The 23,699-nt window shown below is 42.5% G+C and overlaps 1 protein-coding gene across 1 annotated transcript in view; it reads left to right on the top strand.

Annotated features, from left to right (window-relative positions):
• Positions 1-6,913: 6,913 nt before the first annotated feature.
• LOC134453502 (adhesion G protein-coupled receptor E3-like) overlaps positions 6,914-23,699 on the top strand; it is a 42,300-nt gene continuing 25,514 nt past the window's right edge. Inside the window, exons 1-8 of the mRNA XM_063204304.1 lie at positions 6,914-7,081; positions 8,932-9,088; positions 12,003-12,169; positions 18,961-19,091; positions 19,758-19,914; positions 21,788-22,041; positions 22,411-22,498; positions 23,070-23,111. Of these exons, the coding sequence (XP_063060374.1) occupies positions 7,039-7,081; positions 8,932-9,088; positions 12,003-12,169; positions 18,961-19,091; positions 19,758-19,914; positions 21,788-22,041; positions 22,411-22,498; positions 23,070-23,111 (1,039 nt within the window). The 5' untranslated portion in view covers positions 6,914-7,038. The remainder of the gene's footprint in view (positions 7,082-8,931; positions 9,089-12,002; positions 12,170-18,960; positions 19,092-19,757; positions 19,915-21,787; positions 22,042-22,410; positions 22,499-23,069; positions 23,112-23,699) is intronic.

The following is a 23,699-nucleotide window of genomic DNA, read 5'->3' on the forward strand; positions in this document are numbered from 1 at the left end:
ATCCCGATCCCAATCACATTCCTACTCCCAATACCATTCCCAATCCCAATCCCAGTGGTGTCTCCTCTCAAATTGATCCACCAGCCAATGACATGTCAGAGTATCAGAACCTGTCCGCCAATGACATTCCCGAATACCTGAGGCCGATAGCCAATGAAGTTACAGAGTACCAGAACATGTTAGCCAATGACGTGGCAGAGTACCACGGCCTGGTAGCCACTGATGTGGCAGAGTATCACACAGTCAATCCAGGTGCCGCCCAGCAGATGCCTGTTTATCTACAACTCAACCCTGATACTGATCATGATGACTCTGTTTGTACACAGCTGGACTGAGAGGAAAGTAGTAAGAGAGATAGAGCGTGGCTGGGAAATGTCACAGGCCAGACTGAAACCTGGGTCCACATATGGTACACAGCACACACATGTAGGCCTATAGCTCTTTTCAAGCAGTGTTATCAACTGTCATTTATCTCAGATAATACTTTACTTATTTTACGTTGTCACCTTTTTTGGGGTATGCTAGTGTGTCTTGTTATACTTTGAATAACTTTTTTATGGGCCCATGAGTTAACCATACAGTGTACAGCAGTATATACATTTTTTTGCTTTTCAAGAAGTAGTCTGTGTGTATAAGGAAATTTGTATGCAGCTTGTACATTATGTCTGTATATTATAAAATGACTTGTGTAAATTAAGCATGGGTCTCTTGTCATTTCAAAACAAATCTGGAAAGTGATTTCCAAACAAATGTTCTTTTACAATAATGTGATCGAGGAGTCGTAATTCCTTTTTTGACATTTCTTCCAATTTACTAAATTTGAGAAGCCCTTGTCCAAAATGTGATACTGTAAATTTAAATACGATTTTCATAGATTTCCAGTAGATGTAAGGTATAGCATCTTCTGGTGTGTGGTGCTTTCCTGATGTATCCTGCATTCAGAAGCTGCAATCCAGTGCCACATTTTCCAAATAACCATGGATTTGCATCACTTTAGGATCATTTTACAGGTGGAATTAGGTCACTTGGGTTTGCATCACATTAGGACAGAGATGTCAAAGTCATTTTGGTTCAGGAGCCACATGCAGCCAATTTGATCTCAAGTGGGCTGGACCAGTAGCATAATTGTGAAATATCCCAAAATTCTGCTTCATGAGCTGAAGGAAAATGGCAGCAGGAGTATTTATAGCATTGACTGAAAATGTCAAGGCAAAAAAGATATGAAAATCTGATATGTGCATGCATAGCCTACATGGAGCATACTTTTTTTTTTTTCTACAAGTTCGGGTCCGGACTGAGCTTTAATGGTGGATTGCATCTGACCCCCGGGACTTGTGTTTGACCCACCCGCATCAGGATAATTGGACAGGTGAAATCACCTCCCGCCCTATTTCCATGGGGTGCAGAGCCCTGTCGCAACAGCAGAGTTTGTGCTCGGGCTCATCTTCCAACGCATCTTCACATCACATCTGCCAATCAATGCGTGGCTGATGCAGAACATCATCAAGACAGTCACGCCAATCCTAATTCCCATCGCGATCCCAGTCCCTGCCCCAGTGGTGCCATATCGTCTGACCAAAGCACTGGTCGAATCGACCACCCAGCCAATGACACGTCAGAGTATCAGAACCTGTCAGTCAATGAGGTTCCAGAGTGCCTGAGGCCGATAGCCAATGAAGTTGCAGAGCACCACAGTCTGGTAGCCAACGACATGGCCGAATGCCACACAGTCAGTCAGGGAGCCAACCACCAGACATCTGTGTACCAGCAACTAAACCTTGATGTCAATGATGGTAACTCTATTTACATGCGGCTAGACTACTCTGCATCTGAATAAATCCCCTATACTGAAAACAATTAGCAGTACGTAGTCAGGACCAGTGTAGCACATGGTAAAAAGAAGCTGGGGATTAAGTAAAAGAGTCTACTGATTCATTGCATTCCGTTGCATTTATTCAAGGTACATAAAGTTTTTAGGGATATGGCTTCAAGATCTCTCCTTCATCCTATTTCAACTTTTGGCTGATTTTTTCCCCATCTTTTGTTTGTGTGTGTGTGTGTGTGTGTGTGTGTGTGTGTGTGTGTGTGTGTGTGTGTGTGTGTGTGTGTGTGTGTTTGTGTGTGTGTGTGTGTGTGTTTTACACTATTAGTGTAATGTGGCTTGATTACATTATTCATTATTGTTTGTTAAGTAGGCTACATTGTTGTGGATGAAATGTGCAGTATAAATAAAGTTGACTTGACGTAACTTGACTAGACTATATAGCCAATGCATTTACTGCCGTATCATTAAGCAAGTCCTAATTTTGTTTTTCAATTGTAAAACCTTTTCTCTGCCTGTATATTATGCAATGATTTGTGGAAATATTTTACAGAAATGTTCAAAGCAATGCTTATGTGTGATTTTTCAAAAATGAAACTGGTATTGCAAAGTGATGGAGCAGGCATATTGCCACTGTTGACATTCTTCCACATTTGTTACATTTGAGAAGCTCATTGAGAAACACTATGAAGGACACTGGGACATATTGTGAGATTTTGGGATCAACATTATGAGATTTTGGGATCAACATTATACACCATCACCCAAGCAACCTTATTCTGGTCTCAGCGGACATATGCTCCAGTCCAAACACATCTCCTTCTACACATTTCCAATGCAAAGCAACTGCGTACTCAGGACTTTTCTTATACAGTAAAATCAGCTGATTAGTGGCAAAATTAGTAGGCCTTACAGTAGGCCGACTGTGATTGTACTTTTTCCCCTTCCCACTGTCCATTTATTGTAATTCTATATATCGCCACCAGATGGGAGTGAATTACATTTTTTACTACTCCTGTCACCAATTGCAACCATTGTAGTTTACTTCTCTTTGGCCAAGCTCTGCGTATGAGTTGTAGTTTACTTCTCTGGGGCCAAGCTCCATATATGAGTTTTGGTGACACAGAGAAGGAAAAGGTCATATGTCTGGTCTGTATGTACAATATGTGCTTGGTCATGCAATAAAGGACTAAAACATTGCTTCAAATGTTTGGGGCCCACCCCAACATACATATTTACTGTACGCACATACATAGAGTACATACATTACCGCAAATTGCATTTGCGCGCTCTCTCTCTCTCGCTCTCGCTCTCTCTCTCTCTCTCTCTCTCTCTCTCTCTCTCTCTCTCTCTCTCTCTCTCTCTCTCTCTCTCTCTCTCTCTCTCTCACACACACACACACACACACTGTGTGCAAGTTCCAGAGAATAAAAAAAGTAGCTTAGAATTATGTGGAATCAACTAAAGTGTGTCATATCCTGTTCACATATTTAGATGGTGGCACTGATGATCTCTGAGCTGCCATGGAGGACACAGCAGATAGTGAAGATGGACTGACTGGAAAATGTTTGTGTGTGTGTGTGTGTGTGTGTGTGTGTGTGTGTGTGTGTGTGTGTGTGTGTGTGTGTGTGTGTGTGTGTGTGTGTGTGCGTGTGTGCGTGTGTGTGTGTGTGTGTGTAGACACCATTCTACCTTCGTGAGGACACTGCTATTAGAGCACACTCACATGCTGGGGCCCTTGCTCCAAATCCTGGACCCCACATTTCACCCATTTCGCTGTGGTAGTTTTGTTGTTATTTGTAAAAGTAAAAATGTAAAAACATTTCCTCACTGACGGGTTAGGGTTAGGGATTGTTTTGGTTTTGGCACAGTTTAGCATTCTTTAGCTATTGTTAGGGTTAACATGAATGGAAGGGCCCCACAAAGATAGCAAGGGCCGTACACGGGCCCCACAAAGATTAAGGTTGAGCTGTGTGTGTATGCATGCGTTGGTGCGTGTGTGTGCGTGTGTGTGTGTGTGTGTGTGTGTGTGTGTGTGTGCTCGTGCGTGCGTGCGTATGTTTGTGTGTGTGTGTATATTTTCATGTTGCTGACGCCAAATTCTGACCATTCCATCTGAGTGTTGCCGTAGATATCAAGACTCATCAGTCCAGGCAACATTTTTCTGATCTTCTAGTCGTTTTTGGTGAGGCTGTCCAAATTGTTGCCTCATTTTCCTGTTCATAGCTGGCAGGAGTGGCACCGAATGTGGTTTTCTGCTGCTATAGCCCATTTGCCTCAAGATTTGATGTGCTGTGTAATCATCAGGGATTCTCTTATACATACCTCGGTTGTAATGAGTGGTTATTGTGGCCTTTGTATCAGCTCAAACCAGTCTGGCCATTGTCCTCTGACCTCTGCCATCAACAAGCTATTTTTGCCCTCAGAATCACTGCTAACTGCATTTTTTTTCTTCTTCGTCATTCTTTGTAAGATGGTTGTGTGTGATTATCCCAGTAGATCAGTCTTTTCTGAAATACTGAAATCAAGCCCCTCGGCACCAACAACCATGCCATGTTCAAAGTCATTTAAATAACCTTTCTTCCCCATTATGATGTTGGGTTTGAACTGCATCAGATCATCTCGATCATGTCTACATGCACAAATGCTTTGAGTTGCCACCATGTGATTGGCTGATCAGAAATGTGCCTCAATGAACAGTTGTAACAGGTATTCCTAATATAGTGGCCGGTGAGTGTACGAAAACCTTACTTCAGCAGCGTTGTGTGTTATTGCACAGTACATGTTGCGGTGTTAATTCAACACTTAAAGAGTTCATTTAAGTCCAAATGATGTCAAATCAACTCTCTAAGTGTTAAATGAGTACTGCAGAATTTACTGTGTGCCATTGAAATCGAGATAAGGAGAATTAATATATTCAAGATTCAAAATTCAATATTTTCATTTGTCACATGCTGCCGTGTACTGGCCCAATTGGCAGTGAAATGAAAGTTGCATGTGCTCTACTATTTTGTAATAATAAACAAATAATAGGATGATAGTTAATTTAATATAAATTGTGTGAGCATTAGTAGCCTGCAGTAGATGGCGGAGAGAAAGGTTGTACAGGAGGGGACATACTTGTCACTTCTAGACAATGGCGGAGCAATCGCACACAAGGCATCAGTGAAATGACAGGACCCACCATCGGTATGACAGGACCCAGGCAAATGCCCTGCTCGCCCCCACTATAGAGCTCTAACCCTGCTTCTAGCCCTTTTCCAATCGTAGTATCTCTGAAAGTAGCCCCATGACTAACAAATCAGCAGAAAGCAAGGTGATGTTTATACCAGGATATAAATCACTTAAGTGATTATTGTTTCCTTCTATTAAAGAGTTAAATAGCAAAAGAGAATGCCTAATCAGAAACGATTTGGCATAGGGCCTATGTCATAAAAGGTCACTCTAAAATGCACTAGAATGCATGCAAGAATTATGTAGAATTTCCATTCCATTCCGTTCCCCTTCTCTGTCACTGAAAAACCCCTACAAATCAACACAAATAAACATGATCTCATGCATTGTGCTCTCACCAAGTGTTTTGATATGAATGAAGTGAAACTGATCTCTCTCTCTCTCTCTCTGGCATTGCAAATCCCCTAAAAGTTGATGCAGACAAGAAAAAAGGAAGCAAGCCTCTTTGTGGGAAGAATACAAACTGTTCTTCATAAAGAGATGTGAGTTTGTGACCGGTACTTTATGGTGTATTTTTTCATATTGTTTGAAAACACTGGTTTGTCTTTGTGATATTGCAAAAAAAAAAAAAGTAGAAGAATAAGAAGCAGTGGCTTATAAGATGTAAGCAGCACATTTCGTCACAACTGCCTTAAGCAGTTTTATCACAGGCCAGCTGCCGGTATCTATTGAAATGCATTGCCTCATCAGAAGCAGCTGCCAGCATAGCACAGTATAACAGCCAACTCTTCATTATAAAATGTAAAACAACGTACCCCTTACTAAGGTTACAAAAACGGCCGGTAAACTTTTATCTTCTGAATTGTTGAGGAGTCCATTTACCAGCACATAGAAGCTGTTCATGAATAATTGAACTTAAAAAAATCCTAATGGTTCTGGCTATATGCTAACAAGTTCCAGCTAGTGCCTTTAGTAATGCGTGCCTCAAAAGTTTTTGGACACCCAATTTGTTTTTCATGTTCACCTGTTTTACTCAATTTGAAAAGGTGACCTAACGAAGTATTCCCTTCTCTCTTTCTGTCACTTTCACTACGACTCTCCTACCCGCGTAATGTTGAATGTTGATGCAAAACACCTTCCAATAGGGTGGATGAGGGTGAGGGTGGATGCTTGGGCAAATTCAAACATGCGAAGTCACTGAGTGAGAAAAAGAAGCACAGACAGACAGACTGAAAACATACGTACTGTGTAGCTCTGCTGTGGGAAAAGGGGAAGATACCGTCTAGCCCTGACCAGCATATGACCAGTCATGCAGTAAGTGACGGAAGGGGGGGATGAGATGTAGAGAGATAGAGTAGCCTATACTGTAGGCAGGATAGGGCAAGAAAGGGACGGAGAGATAGATTTAAAGGTAAATGAAAAGAGAGAGAAAGACAAAGAGAAAGATGAGTGGCAGATGAAGAGAGGTCTGTTTAGAGAGAGAGAGAAAGAAAGTGAACCTGTGGTGACACAATCCTGACTAGAGGCCTTCCGCACTCAGACTTCTCTTCTGAGGAAAACCACAAGCACAGTGTATTGGTGTGTAGTAGTAGTAGTGTGTGAGCATGTGTGTGTGTGTGTAGCCATGCTCAGTGTTGCAATACTGTAGGTGTCAAAACAGGAAAGCAGTTAGTCAGCTGTGTGTGTGTGTGTGTGTGTGTGTGTGTGTGAGAGAGAGAGAGAGAGAGAGAGAGAGAGAGAGAGAGAGAGAGAGAGAGAGAGAGAGAGAGAGAGAGAGAGAGAGAGCGTCACCAGTGTAGTATCTAGTCACTTCCAACACGTTAGTCAGTTGGGTGTTAATACGCTGCAAACCACCTGACGAGGGAGGGAGAGAGAGAGAAAGAGAGAGAGAGAGAGAGAGAGAGAGAGAGAGAGAGAGAGAGAGAGAGAGAGAGAGAGAGAGAGAGAGAGAGAGAGAAAGCAGTGTCACCAGCATCAAGTCACCACCACCACCACGTTAGTCATTGGAGCGCTGCCCTACAACAGATCAGGCGGGGTCAGGAATGGGGGTTCTTCTCGCGTTCAACATCGCTCTGTGGATTACAGGTAAGTCTGAGGGACAAAAAGGTGTGCGTAACTTGCTTTGGGTTTCTCTTCTACCTTATTGCTCTGTCTCTCTCTCTCTCTCTCTCTCTCTCTCTCTCTCTCTCTCTCTCTCTCTCTCTCTCTCTCTCTCTCTCTCTCTCTCTCTCTCTCTCTCTATTTATCTCTCCCTCTTTCTCTATCTCTCTCTTTCTCTTTTTTTCTCTCTATCTACATTGTCCTTCTATTTTGGTGTTCACTGTGTTCTGAATATAGGCTACTGTACTGTAGTTTGATAGACAAAAAAGGTGTGATTAAACGCTCTTCCCTCCATTTTTCTCCCACTCTCTACCACCCTTCTCTCCATCTCTTTCTCTCTATCTGTCCCTTCTTTGTCTTTCTCTCCCTCTATTCCCCCCCTCTCTCACTATTTGTCTTTTTGTTTCAAAGTTTCAAAGAGACCAACATGCACAGTAAAAAATTGCAGGAAAATACTCATGTTGCCAAGTCTTTCTCTGTGTTGCTGTATCAGTTTTGTGTGTGTTTTTAGGATTATTTGTGTCAGGTGTTTCCAACCACATTGAGTCAGGTTCAATGATAACATTGCACTCTGTGTGCTTAACAGCAAGCACATCCTGTTTGACAGATTCTGATAACGTTTTTTTTTCCCCTCAGTGGCGAATGTGGTTCCTACTGACCTTTTACATTAGTTATGGTGATAAAATGTAGTAGCCTACCACCAGGGTTGGGCTGTGGGAGAAATAGGGCCCGGGCACGTTCGGCTTAAAAGGGCCCCTCATAATTAGCGGCGCAGAACTGAGTCGCCGGTGGGCCACGCGGTCTCGTGGGCCCCTATTTTCGGAAATGTAAAAATTAGTTTAAAAAAATGTTACAATTTTCTTTACATTTCTGAAAATAGGGGTTTTCAGACAAGGTTGCGGGGGCCACCGGGAAATGCCAAGCCCAGACTACCATCACATGAACAGTATTTGGGATGAATTTGGCCTTTGACCTGCTTGTAAAGGAATCTCTCTCTCTCTCTCTCTCTCTCTCTCTCTCTCTCTCTCTCTCTCTCTCTCTCTCTCTCTCTCTCTCTCGACTTTTGCAGATAAATGGTAAAGGTAGTACTGATATTATCATTTGTGACGTAAATAATACAGTACAGCATACCCATGACTAAAATAAATGGTGATGATGGTGTTAACCTAAACGTGACGATGGTTTAGGTGTTACCTCAAATAGCCTACTCTAAATCATGGTTTTGTCATTGCCTGAGGGTACAACACAGGGTAATTTCACCTTTAACCTAAATGACTGTAAGTGCTGGTTTTGTCTTCAACCTGAAGTTGAGGTTTTGACTCAAACTAAAAAGGGGTTTTGCCAATAACAAAGTAGGCCTACAGGTAATTGTGGCTTTGTACTGCCACAATTGTCTTTGACTTTCATCTATACATTACAGCAACTTGTGGTGTTGACCGTGTGAAATTGTTGGGTTTTTTATGTTGCCCTAAAGTACTGCAAATGATGGTGGCTGCTCTATCAAACCCACTTTTTAGCAAAAGTCAAAACCACGGGGGGGGGGTTGGGTGCTGTGGTGCAGCAAACTAAGCCTCCCACATTTGGGCTTGCATGCCCACGGGGACCGCGGTTCGAGTCCGGCCAGCGTCATTTCCCGGCCCTGCCCCATCTCTCTCTCCCTGTCTCCTCTCATACTGTCCTGTAATAAAGCCCAAAAAGCCACCCCAACAAATTTAAGTTTAAGTAAAAAAAACATTTGCTCTAAGTACATTATTTCGTTGACATTAACCAAGAGTAGATTTTGTTTTTACTGTGCCCTAATGTACTGTAAATGATGGTGGTTTCTTTGTTAACAGCTGTGCAGGGCAGCATTGACGTCAGAGGCTACGCAAGAGGAAGTGTGAAGATCAAGTGTGCATACCAATCCCCCACCTACTCCAACCAGCCCAAGTACTTCTGCAAGCGTGAAGGGACTGACTGTAGGCGTCTCGTCGTGTCTAGTGCCCCCCACAGGTACTAAGCTCTTTACTTAATTTTATCTCATTTTGGTATAAGGCATGAGGTTAAATTAGACATCCACATTTAGTCTGGTTTATCAGGCTACCTCATGCAGGCTCTTGTTGAGGAGGTGTTGCAATGGCTCAGCTAGCTCATCTGCTCAGGACTTAGGTAGGTTGGCACATACATCATCAGGGTCATTTGCCTTCATGTCTCGATTCGTAGGGCCTTTATCCTGACAGGGTAGTGAAGATGTGACAGGACAGTGGTGTGTGTGTGTGTGTGTGTGTGTGTGTGTGTGTGTGTGTGTGTGTGTGTGTGTGTGTGTGTGTGTGTGTGTGTGTGTGTGTGTGTTTGTGTGTGTGTGTGTGAGACAGAGAGAGAGAGAGAGAGAGAGAGAGAGAGAGAGAGAGAGAGAGAGAGAGAGAGAGAGAGAGAGAGAGAGATAATGTAGAAAATAAGAGTGGGATAGGGGGATAGAGAAACAGAGAGATGAGAGACAGACAGAGAGAGAGAGAGAGCTGGGGTATGGGTGGAGAATGATCCAGGCCGGACCCAATTCTCCAAATCCCATACATATGGTACAGGTGCTCTACCCAGGGCATCACAGCACATCCTGCTATTAACTTATTACTTCAGATCTGTTATTTGTGTTATTCGTCACGAGCAGGGACAGAAAGAAATGGCCTGAGAGAGAAAAAAGTCCCTCCACATATGTCTTCAGTCTCAGCTCCTGAAAGGTGATTCCATTACTTTGCTTATCACCCTAGCTGAAGGGGTGGTAGTTAGGATCAGCTGGCTTGTTGAATTGGCTAGAGGAAATATGTGTTAGGGTTTTTAATTTCTGAACCTGGAATGACCGCACCTGTTCGTTATTGTTCATACACCCTCTGTATCGTCCCTTGTGCATGTTACTGAGGGACAGAATAGTCTGCACTCCCCTTCACCTGCACTTGTATTTGAACACATATAGACATAGGGCCAAGTGCATGTGGGTCATTCCACGCCAAATCAACAAGAGCCTGCACACTTAGGTCTCAAAAAATTCTGAAAATATTACTGAGTGTACCCATGGTACTTAAGAGAAACACTGTTACTTTATTTGAATGTAAGATGTATACTCTCCATGTTACAGCCAATTTCACTGGGGGAGGGGGGTGCCCATTTTGTTCACACTCTTTTTTTGTCAAAGTTCACAAGCCCGTAGCTCAAGAACTAAACCTAGTAGGAAGCTCAAATTTGGCATGCTGGTACATAGATAGGAATAGTTTGTTGCAGAACTGTCAGTTTTGGTCTGTATGATCCTGCATCGTCATGGCATTCCCTCAAAAATGATACACATTGTACTGGAGTTTTTGGCTGTGCTCTGTTTAGGCCTTCAGAAGACATATTTGTGCCCAACATAGCCTCATGATTTTTCCCCCTTGTAGATACAAGTAGAAACACTCCCATAAAAATCTATAAATAGAAAGGAAACCCCATCAGTGTTTGACCAGAAGACCTCACCAGTCTGACAAATCATTTTGGGTGTCATTTTCAGAGCACCAGAACACCTTGTGGGATTGTCCACAGATTTTTATTTTATATTTTTCTTCATTCTCCATGAAGTCTTCTTTTTAAAAATGCCAATGAGACTTGTCTTATGTGATGTTTTCTTTTGTAATTTCCACCCTGAACATGGGCAAAATGCAAAAAGAGAGCAATATGATTTCAATAACATTTAATGTAAAGACTAAATAATCAAATGCAAATTTTGCCCAGACATGATCACCAGAGAGTCCCTGTGCAGGGGTGCAGGTATCCCTTTCAATTTAAATGATTTCAGGAGCGTTCAATGTGGGAGCAGGTTCGCACACCAAAAGAGACAGTAGGTCAGGCACAAGGAGTCATGTTGTTACTTTTTTTGACCAGCAGATGGCAGCGGAAGAAATGCATAGAAAACATATTGCCCTCAATGTGCATGTTGCCCATGTTCAGGTTGGAAATTACAAAAGAAAACATCACATAAGACAAGTCTCATTTGCATTTTTAAAAAGAAGAATTCATGGAGAATGAAGAAAAAAATAAAATAAAAATCTGTGGACAATCCCACAAGGGGTTCTGGAGCTCTGAAAATGACACCCAAAATGATTTGTCAGACTTGTGAGGTCTTCTGGTCAAACACTAATGGGGTTTCCTTTCTATTTCTAGATTTGTATGAGAGTGTTCCTACTTGTCTCTACAAGGGAAAAAAATCAAGAGGCTATGTTGGGCACAAATATGTCTTCTGAAGGCCTAAACAGAGCACAGCCAAAAACTCCAGTACAATTTGTATCATCTTTGAGGGAATGCCATGACGATGCAGGATCATACAAACCAAAACTGACCGTTTTGCAACAAACTATTCCTATCTATGTACCAGCATGCCAAATTTGAGCTTCCTACATGGTTTAGTTATTGAGCTACGGGCTTGTGAACTTTGACAAAAAAAGAGTGTGAACAAAATGGGCACCCCCCTCCCCCAGTAAAATTGGCTGTAACATGGAGAGTATACATCTTACATTCAAATAAATTTACAGTGTTTCTTTTAAGTACCATGGGTACACTTGGTAATATTTTCAGAATTTTTTGAGACCTAAGTGCGCGGGCTCTTGTTGATTTGGCGTGGAATGACCCATTTAGCATTGGGCAGACGGCCAGGTTCAAAAGTAGTGTGAGGGATGCGTGCATATCCAGTAAAATAAGTGCTGGATCTACGCTTAGAGGAAGACGGAAAAATCAGAATTATGATAATGACAAACTCATGATGAAGAGTTTGAAACGTGTTTAATAAATCGGAGAGCATTAACAGTGTGTGTACTTTTCGTTCTTCTTCCAGAGGGCCAGTTTGACATCACCAGTTGCTGTTGTTGGTGCTATTCATATTCTTTTTATATTGTCCTTTGTGCAGGTTGGTGAAGGACGATAGAGCAGCCATATGTGACAGTGGAGAAGGGTATTTCACAGTCAGTCTGTCACAGCTAACCCTAAAGGATGCTGGGAGATATGAGTGCGGTGTGGATCTCAAGTCATCAGGTGGCGATAATGTCACTGAGGTCAACCTGTTCGTGGGAGACGGTAAGAGCTGGCTCTTTTGTTTCTTTGTTTGGTTTGTAGTGGTGTGTGCACTCAGACAACTTTGTTGGTCGATATGTTGGTCTGTCTGTCTGTCGGAAAGCAGTTTACTCCTTGGAGTGTTTTGGATCACATCCTGCAGGGTCATTTCACGTGAAATCAGACACTTTGGGACTCGACCAAAACAGATTTCAATCATACTTGCTGTGCCTGTTTAGTAGCAAGGTAGCACCCCAGAACTGCATTTGTGTGAATCTGACACCGATATTAAGGGAGAAACAGACTAGCCGAGTTTGACATATGAGGGTAGGACACTATACATTCAGCCTTGATTATATCAATCAGTGTAAGTCATAAAAATATGTCTGAGGTGTTGTTTGAAAGCTCTTTTCTGGCTCTACAAATTACACACATAGTATGGAATACAACTAACTTACCTCCAGAATATGAATTATGATACATTGAAAAATTAAAAATTGAATATCAAAAATACTTATATTTTAAAATGGCCGGTTTCTTGTCTAAACATAGCCTGTAATGTCATAAATACTGTAACACCTGAAAATGGGGTGTTTAGTTCTTTATTCATTTCAGAGATAATGGGACATAAAGGTTGAAATGAGTGTAGTAATAGAGTAGTGTCAGGGACAGGACTGGACTGGCCATCTGGCATAACGGGCATTTTCCCGGTGGGCCCTGCACCCTCGTCAGTCCCTATTCCAGGTACTCAGAGCACTTAACATTCAGAGTAGGCAGGGTTGAAAGAATAAGCCCAGTACATGAATTTCCTAAATGTTCAAGCACCAAAGGGTATGTTGTAGCTGTATATGATGGCAACTATGGCTAGTGTGTGTTTAGGAATGTATGCCAAGTACTAGAGAGGTGAAACTGAACTTCCTGCATCCTCGTGGACCATCTCCATCCTTCACATATTCCGATAGACATGCTGTCATGTGATATTACTATGGTATTACCATATTATTACTGGGTGATTTGTATGATGCCATATTTTTGAGTCCCATTATCTCTGAAAGGAATAAAGAACCAAACAGCAGCATTTCAGGTGTTGTTCATGACATTGCAGGCTATGTAGACAAGGAACTGGCCATTAAAAAAAAAATGATATTCCATTTTTAATTTTTCAATTGATGAAAATTCATATTCTGAGGGTTGTTGTGTTGCATGCTGTTTGTGTAATTTGTAGAGCCAGAAAAGAGCTTTCAAATAACACCACAGACATCTTTTTGTGACTTACACTGACTGACATAATCAAGGCTGAATGCATAGTGTCCTACTCTCATATGTAAACCTTTGCTAGTCTTTTTCTCCCTTAATATTGGTGTCAGATTCAAATGTAGTTCTGGGGTGCTACCTCGCTATTAAACAGGCACAGCAAGTATGATTGAAATCTATGTCGGTCGGGTCCCAAAGTGTCTGATTTCACGTGAAGTGACCCTGCTATATTAGGGGAAAGGGATCTTGGTGTATGTGGGGTCTATTTGATCATACCCCTTGGTCATCAGTCATTGGTTGTTCGGCTAGACCCCTTGTCATTTGTCATTGTCAATTTGGCCAAACCTTCGGCACTGTTCACTGCCCCCTTTCTTGGACACCTGAAGCCTTGGTCATTGGTCATTTGGTCATGCCTCTTCTTGTTCGTCATTGGCCATTTGATCAGGCCCATTGGTCAATAGCCATTTTGCAAGGCCCCATGCTCATTATTCCGCCCCTGGGTGAGGATTGTTAACGCAGTAGGTTTACAATACAATCATCAAACTCGCCATCCAACCCGTGCCTGCTGTTCACCTAGGAGCATTGTCTAGCAAGCGCAGCCCATAAAGCTGGCGCTAATAACTCACAATTGTGCTCCCTGTCGGCTGAAACCTGACAATATTACTGTGAGACACCGATGTGGATTTAACTCAAATGTACAATAAGCTGGGAGTTATATCCTTCTGATTTCTTACAGGTTTGGCATTTATGAATCAGCCTCCGCTAGCATTTTGCAAACGAAATTGCTATACGGCAGTCGTGATCACAGCAATGCAGCTGGTTGACCAATCCAACTGCAATGTGTGAAGCCACTCCTGAAGTAATATTGACAAAAAAGTTGTATATTATAAAGATCAAGCGAGTTCAGAAATTCTAACTAAGTGCTGTTTGAAAGGATAATTTATCCTGCCTTTGGGAAAATTAAAATGACAACATGATTCTCTCCCAAGCATCGGCAGCAGCATCTATAGTTGAGCTCCATAGGACCCCATTCATTATAACTGCCTCTGCGTCAGGACTTTTCTCTCTCGTAATACCCATGAAGCCTCTCTGCCGTTACAGTCTGCCACAGATAAGCCAGCCTAGAGGATACTGGGAGAGATGAGTGTCATGTGGCTCTGAAGTCATCAGGTGGATGTAAAGTTAATGTCACAGAGGTCAACCTGCTCATGGGACTCAATGAGCTGTCTCTTTTGTTTGGTTTTTGTTTCGTTTTAAGTAATGTGGGTGGCTTGTGTGTTTTTTTTTTCTGGATGGCTGTTTGTCGGTCTGTTGGAAACTGTTTGCTTCTGGTACATTGGGGTCAAGATCCCTCCGTCATAGGCCATTTGATGTCCATCCCCTGACATAATTTTATCGCTATGCAGTTTGACATGAAATATGTAAGGAAATGTTACAAACTCTATTTGCAATACAATTAAACTATATTATTTTCAGGGTACCTGGTGAGAGTGGGGTCTGTTGTAAAGGTTTAGGCCTTCAATATAGTCCTAAAGTGCTGGGGGAAATCCTGGTTTGTGTTCATGGCACAGCCCTTGGAGGATTTTATAAAATTTGAAATGGCTCCTCGAATAAAAAAGGTTTCCCACCCCTGCCATAAAGGATGCTGGGAGAGTATGGCCTTGATCTTCTGTCCTATGGCGGTGTCTGGGCAGTGGACAGCTTTGGCTGGGCCCCGGATAAGGTCATCTAACATGGTCCTCAAACCATTACATTGAAATGTAATGACAACCCAATTCTGATCCCCCCCCCCCTCTCTCCCTGGGCCTGGGACAATTTTCAGTTGACCTATTTGCCCCCTGTGATGGCTTCCCTGGGCGGTATTGATGTTAATGCCAAAGAGATCAACCTTCTAATGGGAGATAGTAACAGCTATATTTTTGTCTGTTTGTTTTGCTTGCTTCTTTTTAGTAGTGTCTGCAAATGTAAAAGACTAACCCTAACCCACATATAGGAATCCAATTTGCCTTTTGGAGTGCTTCTATGCATGCACGTGACTTAGATCTGTTAAGTTAGATGTTTGACTGAGATATTTTGTTTGTTTGATTGTTTTTTTTTTCATTCTGCGTGTCTATGTGAAGAGTTCAGATGCAAAACCCCCTAAATGCCTTTTCAGAAAATAATCTTAATTCATTTTTATTTAATACAAAGCTATCAAAATTGCATATTTTTTAAATTTTATTTACGTAATATACTATTTATATGTATTACCAAGTACATAATGTAAACCAAACCAACAACAGGGTTCTCTAAAAATATAAAAGTGCAGGTCTTCAGAAATGGAGTTAGGGGGTTTTGCATCTGAACTCTTCATGCGTATCATGTCACCAAATCACTTCCTGTACCAGTTGCCACAATTATGAATTCCATGGTTCTGGTTTAGTCTAACCTTAAAGGCCTTAATGTCCTTCTGAAGCTCTGTTCTGTGACAAAATTGTGTGGTAGTGTATGTGCTTTCTAGGTTGGCTTGCAAGTCAATACAGGCCCAACTTCAATTTACTTTAGTTTAGTATTTCAGTGCGTCATGTGTATGCATGTCGTCTATCTACAAAAAAAATGAACACAGCGTTACTATTTCATTCATTCTGCTCTCCCCCTCTCGTTCTCGTTCTCCCTCTCCCTCTCTCTCTCTCTCATGCTTTTCTATCAATAAGCATGTCTGAATGTGCCCTGCCCTGCCGTGCTCTCTTTCGCTCCATCCCTCACTGACTATCAGTTATCTCTATCTGAACAGAAGCTTTATACATACACTGCTCTCTCTCTCTCTGTTTCTCTCTGCCTCTTTCTCTCTCACTCACTCTGTCTCTCTAAGATTGGCTCTCTTTCTTGCTTTCTCTTTATCTCTATAGTACACTGTACATGTGTCTGAAACCCACATCAAATTATTTTTTTATTTCTCTGTTTCTCTCACTCTCTTTGTAAGGAGTCTTATTTGGAACTCTCCCCCCTCCCCCTCTCTCCATTCCTTTCCTTTTTGACACCGTGTTAGCTGTCAGACTGTGTGCTCTGAGGCGTATGACTCACCAATGCATATTCTGCTTGTTTTGCTAAACAGTACCACCTTAGTGTGTAGTATGCGAGAGAAAGAGAGAGAGAGAGAGTGCCACCGTATTTTGCAGAATGTCAGCATTCCCTTAAAAGGACATGAAATGCTAAAAATGTCAAGTGGGCATATAAGAATTGGATGGCTTGTGCATAAATATCTCAAAAATATTTCACAATGTCCCCTATAGAGGGACAAGAACATTATGAAAGTGAAAGCCTGTATATGTCAGATGAGCATTAAAGGGGCACTGTGTGATATATTTAGTATTTGATTTCCAGATTTGCAGCCCATTCACAAATGTTACCCATTTTTAACGAATACTAACCATTACCATCAAGTATTCATTATGACTTGGCTACCATCAACTATTCAGTATGAAGTCATTAGCCGCATTTACATGAACACTTTTAATCTGATTAAATGTAATTTATAGTCAAATCATCTCCTTAAAGATAGGCCTAAGTGCCTTCCAAAATCCCCAGTAATTCCCTTCTCTTTCGTCTCGGTCATTGACAGCTCTAAGCATAGCAGGCTACATCGGGGTTTAGGCCTACTATGTAATGTGCAGTAAGGCGTATAGCGTGAGGCGACTTTAGACTTAAACACCAGCAGTCTCCGCAAAACCACAGAGGATCAGTGTTGCCAGATGTGTCTGATCAAATCCCGCCCAAAAGGTTCTCAAAAACCAACAAAATGTGCTTAATTCCGCCCAATTTCAACAAATTGCATTGATTTCTATGGGCACAAAACTGCAGAAAACCCGCAGCCCCCGACAGCCATCCCAAGTAGCTCAATTGAGCGGATAACCGCCCAATCTGGCAACACTGCAGAGGATGAAGACTTCAATCTGACAAAGCGATAACTCTCTTTCCTTTATTGCATCCTCTGCGTAGCACAACTCTACTTACATGACACTTAGCTGACGTTTTCATCCAAAGCGACTAATGATTATTATTTTTGTATTTTTTTTCAGTGCCGGGTATTGGTTACAGTCCCTGGGGCAGTGTGGGGTTAGGTGCCTTGCTCAAGAGCACCTTAGTCATGGAGTGAGATAGGAAGTAGAGGGGTGGGATTTGTACCTGCAAACCTCTGATTTACTGTAAAGTCCATCTCCTTAATCATTTGGCCAATATGAGCTACAAATGCAGCCTCTGCGTAACAAAACAGCAGCATCGTTTCCTCTCAGTCAATGACAGCTCTGGACGTAACAGGATACGTGGGAGGAATATTCTACGTTAAGTGCGGTGTGGGCAACACCCACAGTCTCTGCCAGAGAATGACTTCCTTTAATGTGACAACATTGTAACTCTTTCTTTTCTGTCATTGGCAGCAACTAATGTAGCAGGGTATGTTGCCAGAGATGAGTGTGCACAGATGATGTAGCTACAGAGCCCTATCTCTGTCATTTCGTGAAGTATTCACGAAAAAATTAACTTTAATTTTCGTGTTGCATTCACGTTATTGCCCGTTTTTCGTGGTTGGGCAACAGAATGCTGCCTATTCATTTGAATTGCCCGACTGCTGCTATGGTTATCCAAGCTTGAGCTACAATGCAGTCTCTTCCTTAAAATGTAGGACGGCTTATTGTAGTCTTCCTTTAATCTGATCTGAAATTATAACACCCTTTCCTTTCTGTTATTGACAGCTTTGAACGTGACAGCTTATGATGAGCGTAATTTGAGCATCATCTATGATTTTAAAGCCAAAATCATAGATGATGCTCAGATTACGCTGGTCAAGTTATGTGGGAGGATACTGTAGGTCTATGTCAAGTCTGGTATGGGCGATGTCAGTAACAAGCAACAAGAATTAGGGCCTTCTCACACTAGACAAGCCGCCATGGGCGAGACAGAAGCTGCTTTTCCAGCGGTGGAAAATACATGGAAACAGATTAGATGTGACAAAAACCAACAAAGGTCGGCCTCTGCGCCTACACTTTAGACCTGTGTATTGCTTGGTGCGTCCACTCCCAACCGTTTCAGACCTAGTCCGGTTGACGGACCACCTTGAAAACAAGATGATTCATCTCAAGGTGCTATCCTTAATAAAAAATGAAATTGAAATTGAATAGCGGCACAGGAGACGGCTCAGTGCCGTATGGCATATATTTGGGATATATTTGGCCTATTGGCTGCGGGGGGTTGATCAAGATTGGCCGTGCATGCCGACGATGTCTGTGACTGATGACGTATTTCAAACGCTGCTGATGGGCTAGACCCGAAACGTTTGTCCCTTGTCTGTCGGATTAATTTACTTCATTTGGCTTTGTTTAATACAGTTTTTGATTTCGCATTCAGCTCTTGTGTGTGACTCAAAGTTCTTCCTTTTCGACGATGTCTGTGGGAAAGGCTGAGTAGAACACACCACCCAAGACTCAGTGGAAAGCCTGCCTCTGCTGATCATGAATGGAGGATGACTGGAGGTCTTCCTTCAAGCACATCAAAATATAACTCTCTTTCCTTTCTGCTATTGACAGCTCTGAATGTAACCGGTTACGTGGGAGGAAAGGTCTATGTCAAGTGTGGTACGGGCTATGTCACCAACACCCGCAGCCTCTGCAAAAGCACGGATGACGACGCTGACCCGACAATGCACCTGGACGACAAGGTCTGGCTGTAGCCTAACATGCTGTACTGAATTACTTGTATAATGTTGTATTCTGCTCTACTCTGTTCTGTGGGTGCACATTTAAAGAGCTTATGTATCCATACACAGTACATATGACATTTTTGAATTGGGCATTGCATTGCACAGCATTCTGACATGCACTTTATATAGGTTTAAAACTGTACGTTCTCAAAATATTTGAACAGCAAGAATTTACACATACATAGATGATAGGACGTCTGAACAGTAATTTCCAATAATAAAACGTAAAAGTCAAAACATGTCATCAAACTAGGTATGTTAGATATTTTCTACATTATATTTGGTCCCAGAGTACTCTCTACAATAAGAGTTGAATTAACGCTGTGTATTCACTGTGTGCATATCAGTCAAATCCTTGTGTCTGTCAGTGTATTTTTACCCTTTTTTCACTATTCTGCATGTCCAGTCTTGGTTTACTCAAATCCAACTCATTCTGAAAAGATGATTAGATAACAAATCAAAATCAAATTTAAATTCAAGTCCAATTCTTGTGTCTTTATTTTGTGGCTCTCAGACATTTCTTTACTACATGCGGTTTTGCGCTATGGCTATGGCCTCTACTAAACGTCACATCATGTATAACAGCGTAATGCTATATAATGTAATGGGTTGTGATGTTTAAAGGTTTGGGTCAAAAACGGCAGATGCACAATGTACAACAACCGCTCGGGAAACACCATCCTAGGCTTTGCCAACCTGAACACACAAGACACGGGACAACACGCTTGTGGTGACACAGGGACTGGGGACCCGCTGACAAACATCAACATGGTGATCAAGGGTGAGTGGGCTTGTTGCGGTTTGTGCGTGCATGTGTGTATGTGTGTGGGTGCATGCTTGCCTGATTGTCATCGACTTTTAAGTCTCGTACCGAGATGTTAGTCTGACCAAGAAGATAATGCATAACTTTTCCCGAATGGCCAGTTCAACCCACCTCCCTCCGTTTGCTAGGCCAGATAAGCCTGAGCTGAAGTTTACACCAAACATTTTCTAACTCCTAATATAACAGCTCTGCTTAAACCACATCACTGCCGTGAACACGCCTCTAGCCAAAGGAACTGCTCAAAGTTGATTGCTTCCAGACGAAGTGGGTGGAGTTCCCAATTTCTCCGTAGCTCATAAACGACTTTTGTATTGCTCCTGGCATCACTAGGAGGGCGTGGCGTGACTAGGTGCATGCGTGCATGTGCGTATGTTGTGTGCAAACACAGGGATCGAGAACCATGTCACGGATATCAACATAGTGGTGAAGATGTGTGTGTGTGTGTGTGTGTGTGTGTGTGTGTGTGTGTGTGTGTGTGTGTGTGTGTGTGTGTGTGTGTGTGTGTGTGTGTGTGTGTGTGTGTGTGTGTGTGTGTGTGTGAGAGAGTGTGTGTGTGTGTGTGTGTGTGTGTGTGTGTGTGTGTGTGTGTGTGTGTGTGTGTGTTGACTGTACTGTCAAAACAAAGACCTAACCCGGTAAAACATTTTTCAATTTTTTATTTTATTTATTATTTTAATCTCATCTTGTATACTATTTGTTGTATGGGACATTTATTTCTGAATTAACTCAATTTTAATTCCGAATAAAAATCCTGCTGAAAATCATGTGAACACTTCAAATTCTGGAAATTAAAGTTTTTTCGGAATTAAACTTTATTCTGAATGAAGTGGGTGGTGTATTCCGTTGTCAATCCTGAATAATTCATCATGTATTGGCCTACAGTTTATTGCGCTTAAGAACAATTCTGGTCGTTCCACACATGCCCAATGATGTGTTTAGCCGGATCACACCGCACTCTCGATTAAAAGGTGCCAAACCTAAACAAAAACTGTGTAAAATTGAAAGAAAACATGTCTGCACACTTAAATCCCCTTTTAGCGCTTTCAGGCCGACTGACAACCGTGCTGGAGCCCGTTCCCGCACTTAATCGCGAACCAGCCGTCGTGTTCACGCCACAGATATTTGCGTTCGCGAACCGGAAAGTTGGTTCGCAATGCGAACCGCAAAATACTAGGTTTTTCTCTGCGAACCGTGACGACAGCGTGCTCGTCAGCAGGTTCATCCGGGTAACGCAGTCACGTGCGGGAAAAGTTCAGAGCTCGGTATGAACACGGGCGGTTCGCAGATAAACACTTAAGTGCTGAATGTAACTGGTTCGGGCACCGACTCCAGCTTCGTTCTGGTCGGCCTGAAAGCCCTATTAGTGTTCTTTTTAATAGGCCCAATGATATAATAACACAAGACTCAGAGGCAATGACGTTGACCCAGCGCGTGCATCCTCTTTGATGCCTCCTGATCCCCAGACTTGGTTATATTTGAAGACAGTTCGGGAGGAGCCCACGGAGTGATTGGCAACTGCCCTTACTACTCTCGCCGTCGCGGAGATTTAATCCCTCCTACCCATCCATCTTGCGCGGGGGGGGGTGGGGGTGGGGTGTGTGTGTGTGGGGGGGGGGGGGTGGTGGCAAGTTCAGAGCACCCAGGACCGAGGCCAGCAACCACATGCCACAATATGCAAACTGTACTACACCAAGCACTAAAGGGCAAAAAAGTGCTCCATGTAAACTTGATAGAAAAAAAAATGAACTATTGAAATATGATCTAATTCCATTCTATTTATTCGAAACTGGTAACAGTGTAAAAATGTTCCATTCTATTCTATTCCACACAGATGCTGGTTTCCCGGGATACGTCAAGCGTATGGCAGTAGCTGGCGAGAACATCAACATCACCTGTCCATACCTGGACGCTCACGTGCGTGGTGGCAAGTTCTTCTGTGGTCCCCACGGCAACAAAGACTGTCGCTACACGGTGACGGCACGAGGTGACCGCATCTGGACCCGTCTGTCGAGTACGCTCAGTCTCTATGACGACCGTAATGCAAGGGTCTTCACGGTCACTATGAGGGACTTTGACATCCACCAGGTTAGAGTGTGTTCACTCTAAGAACAGTGTTCTTTTACTCTCTCTTTCTTTCTCTGTCTCTCTTGTTATCTGTCTCTCTATCTCTCTGTCTCTATCTCCCTCTCTCTTCTTCTCTTTGCAGAGCTTTTGCCCAGGACCCCACCAAATCTGCCCTCTACAGGGCCCCCTGGAAGTCAGCCCAAAAATAATTAAAGAGGGGCCTATGTCTATATTTTTCCTAGGGTCCCCAAATTAATAGAACTGTCTCTGGTACCCATACCCCTGTTTCCCTACTCTTCCTGTATGAACCTTACACGTGTTCCTCTCTCCTCCCCCACATCTCTCTCTCTCTCTCTCTCTCTCTCTCTCTCTCTCTCTCTCTCTCTCCAGGCTGGCTCCTACTGGTGTGGCCTGGAGATGGACTGGGAGGGCAATGGGTACAAAGTGCTCATCACTCGTGTCGAACTCACTCTGAAAAGTTGGTCTTCATTTATTTGTTGGGCTTTTACCTTTCACCTTTTACCTTTTACCTGTTCACCTTTATTGTGCTAGACAGGATATAAGTGGGCAGAGAGAGATGGGGAAAGATTGGTAAACAGTAACATGTCCCAGGCATGATGGTATGGCGCACTAGACCACTGAGTCATGTCATCCCCGGTTGTTTTTTTATTGGTTGCCGGGTCTTCTGTGCAAAGTCAGTAAAGTAAAAGTGGTTTCATACAGCACACTGACTGTAGTTATTAGCTCCAATGGGTAATAATGTATTTTTAATTTAGCATTAATTTAATGTATTCATCATTCATTTTGAACTCCCAAAGAAAGGCTAGATAACAGACAACACAGTTGGAATAGCAGTGTTAATATAACTCTTCAGTTGAAACTTACTCTATTTCTGTTGATTTTAAGTTCAACCCACAAAATATATTTCTTAATTGTGTATCGATTTAATTATTGTTGTTTGTTATTTAAATTAATTTAAACATATTATTTATTTTATTTTATTACATTACTTATTTGTTTGATTAATGTTCTTCTTCCCTATCTAACAGCAATTCCAAAAACAACTCCAACACCAACAACAACATTGCCAGGTATGAGATCTACAGTATAGTCTTGATATTAATTTTACGTGCATTAATTACTGCCACAAAGCGCGTGGGGGGTCGTAAGAAAGTCTGCACAGTTCCATGCGAGTGCTTGTAGAGAAAACGACGACGGCGGCAACTTTTCAAGAGCGTCTCATTGAGCTTGTAATTTCAAACATTCGCTTTGTGATCTCCCTCTTGCACTTTGACAAAGGAGCGTGCAAATGTAGAAGCAGTATCGTCTCTTTGCCCGGGAGTCCTTCTTTTTAATTTTGTTTACAGTCTGTGTTCTCAATTTCCGGATCGCAATGCTGTTCTCTCTGCCCCCTGGATGACACCGGCAGTATTTTGCGTGTTGGTCTATTGCTTTTAAAGCAAGCATGTGCAGTCGGTCAGCCTGATCTCCAAAAATTCCGTGCTCCTGGACACGGATGTTAAGGACACGAAATCCGTGTCCAGGAGATCGGATTTTGCCAAAATTCCGTGCTCCTGGACACGGAATTGTTTTCCGTGCTCCTGGACACGGAATTGTTTTCCGTGATGGGCACACGGAAGTGCTTTCTATAGGCTATTACCACAGCACTGTGTTAAATC

This window comes from Engraulis encrasicolus, chromosome 1 (assembly GCF_034702125.1).
Source record: "Engraulis encrasicolus isolate BLACKSEA-1 chromosome 1, IST_EnEncr_1.0, whole genome shotgun sequence".
Lineage (NCBI taxonomy): Eukaryota > Metazoa > Chordata > Actinopteri > Clupeiformes > Engraulidae > Engraulis > Engraulis encrasicolus.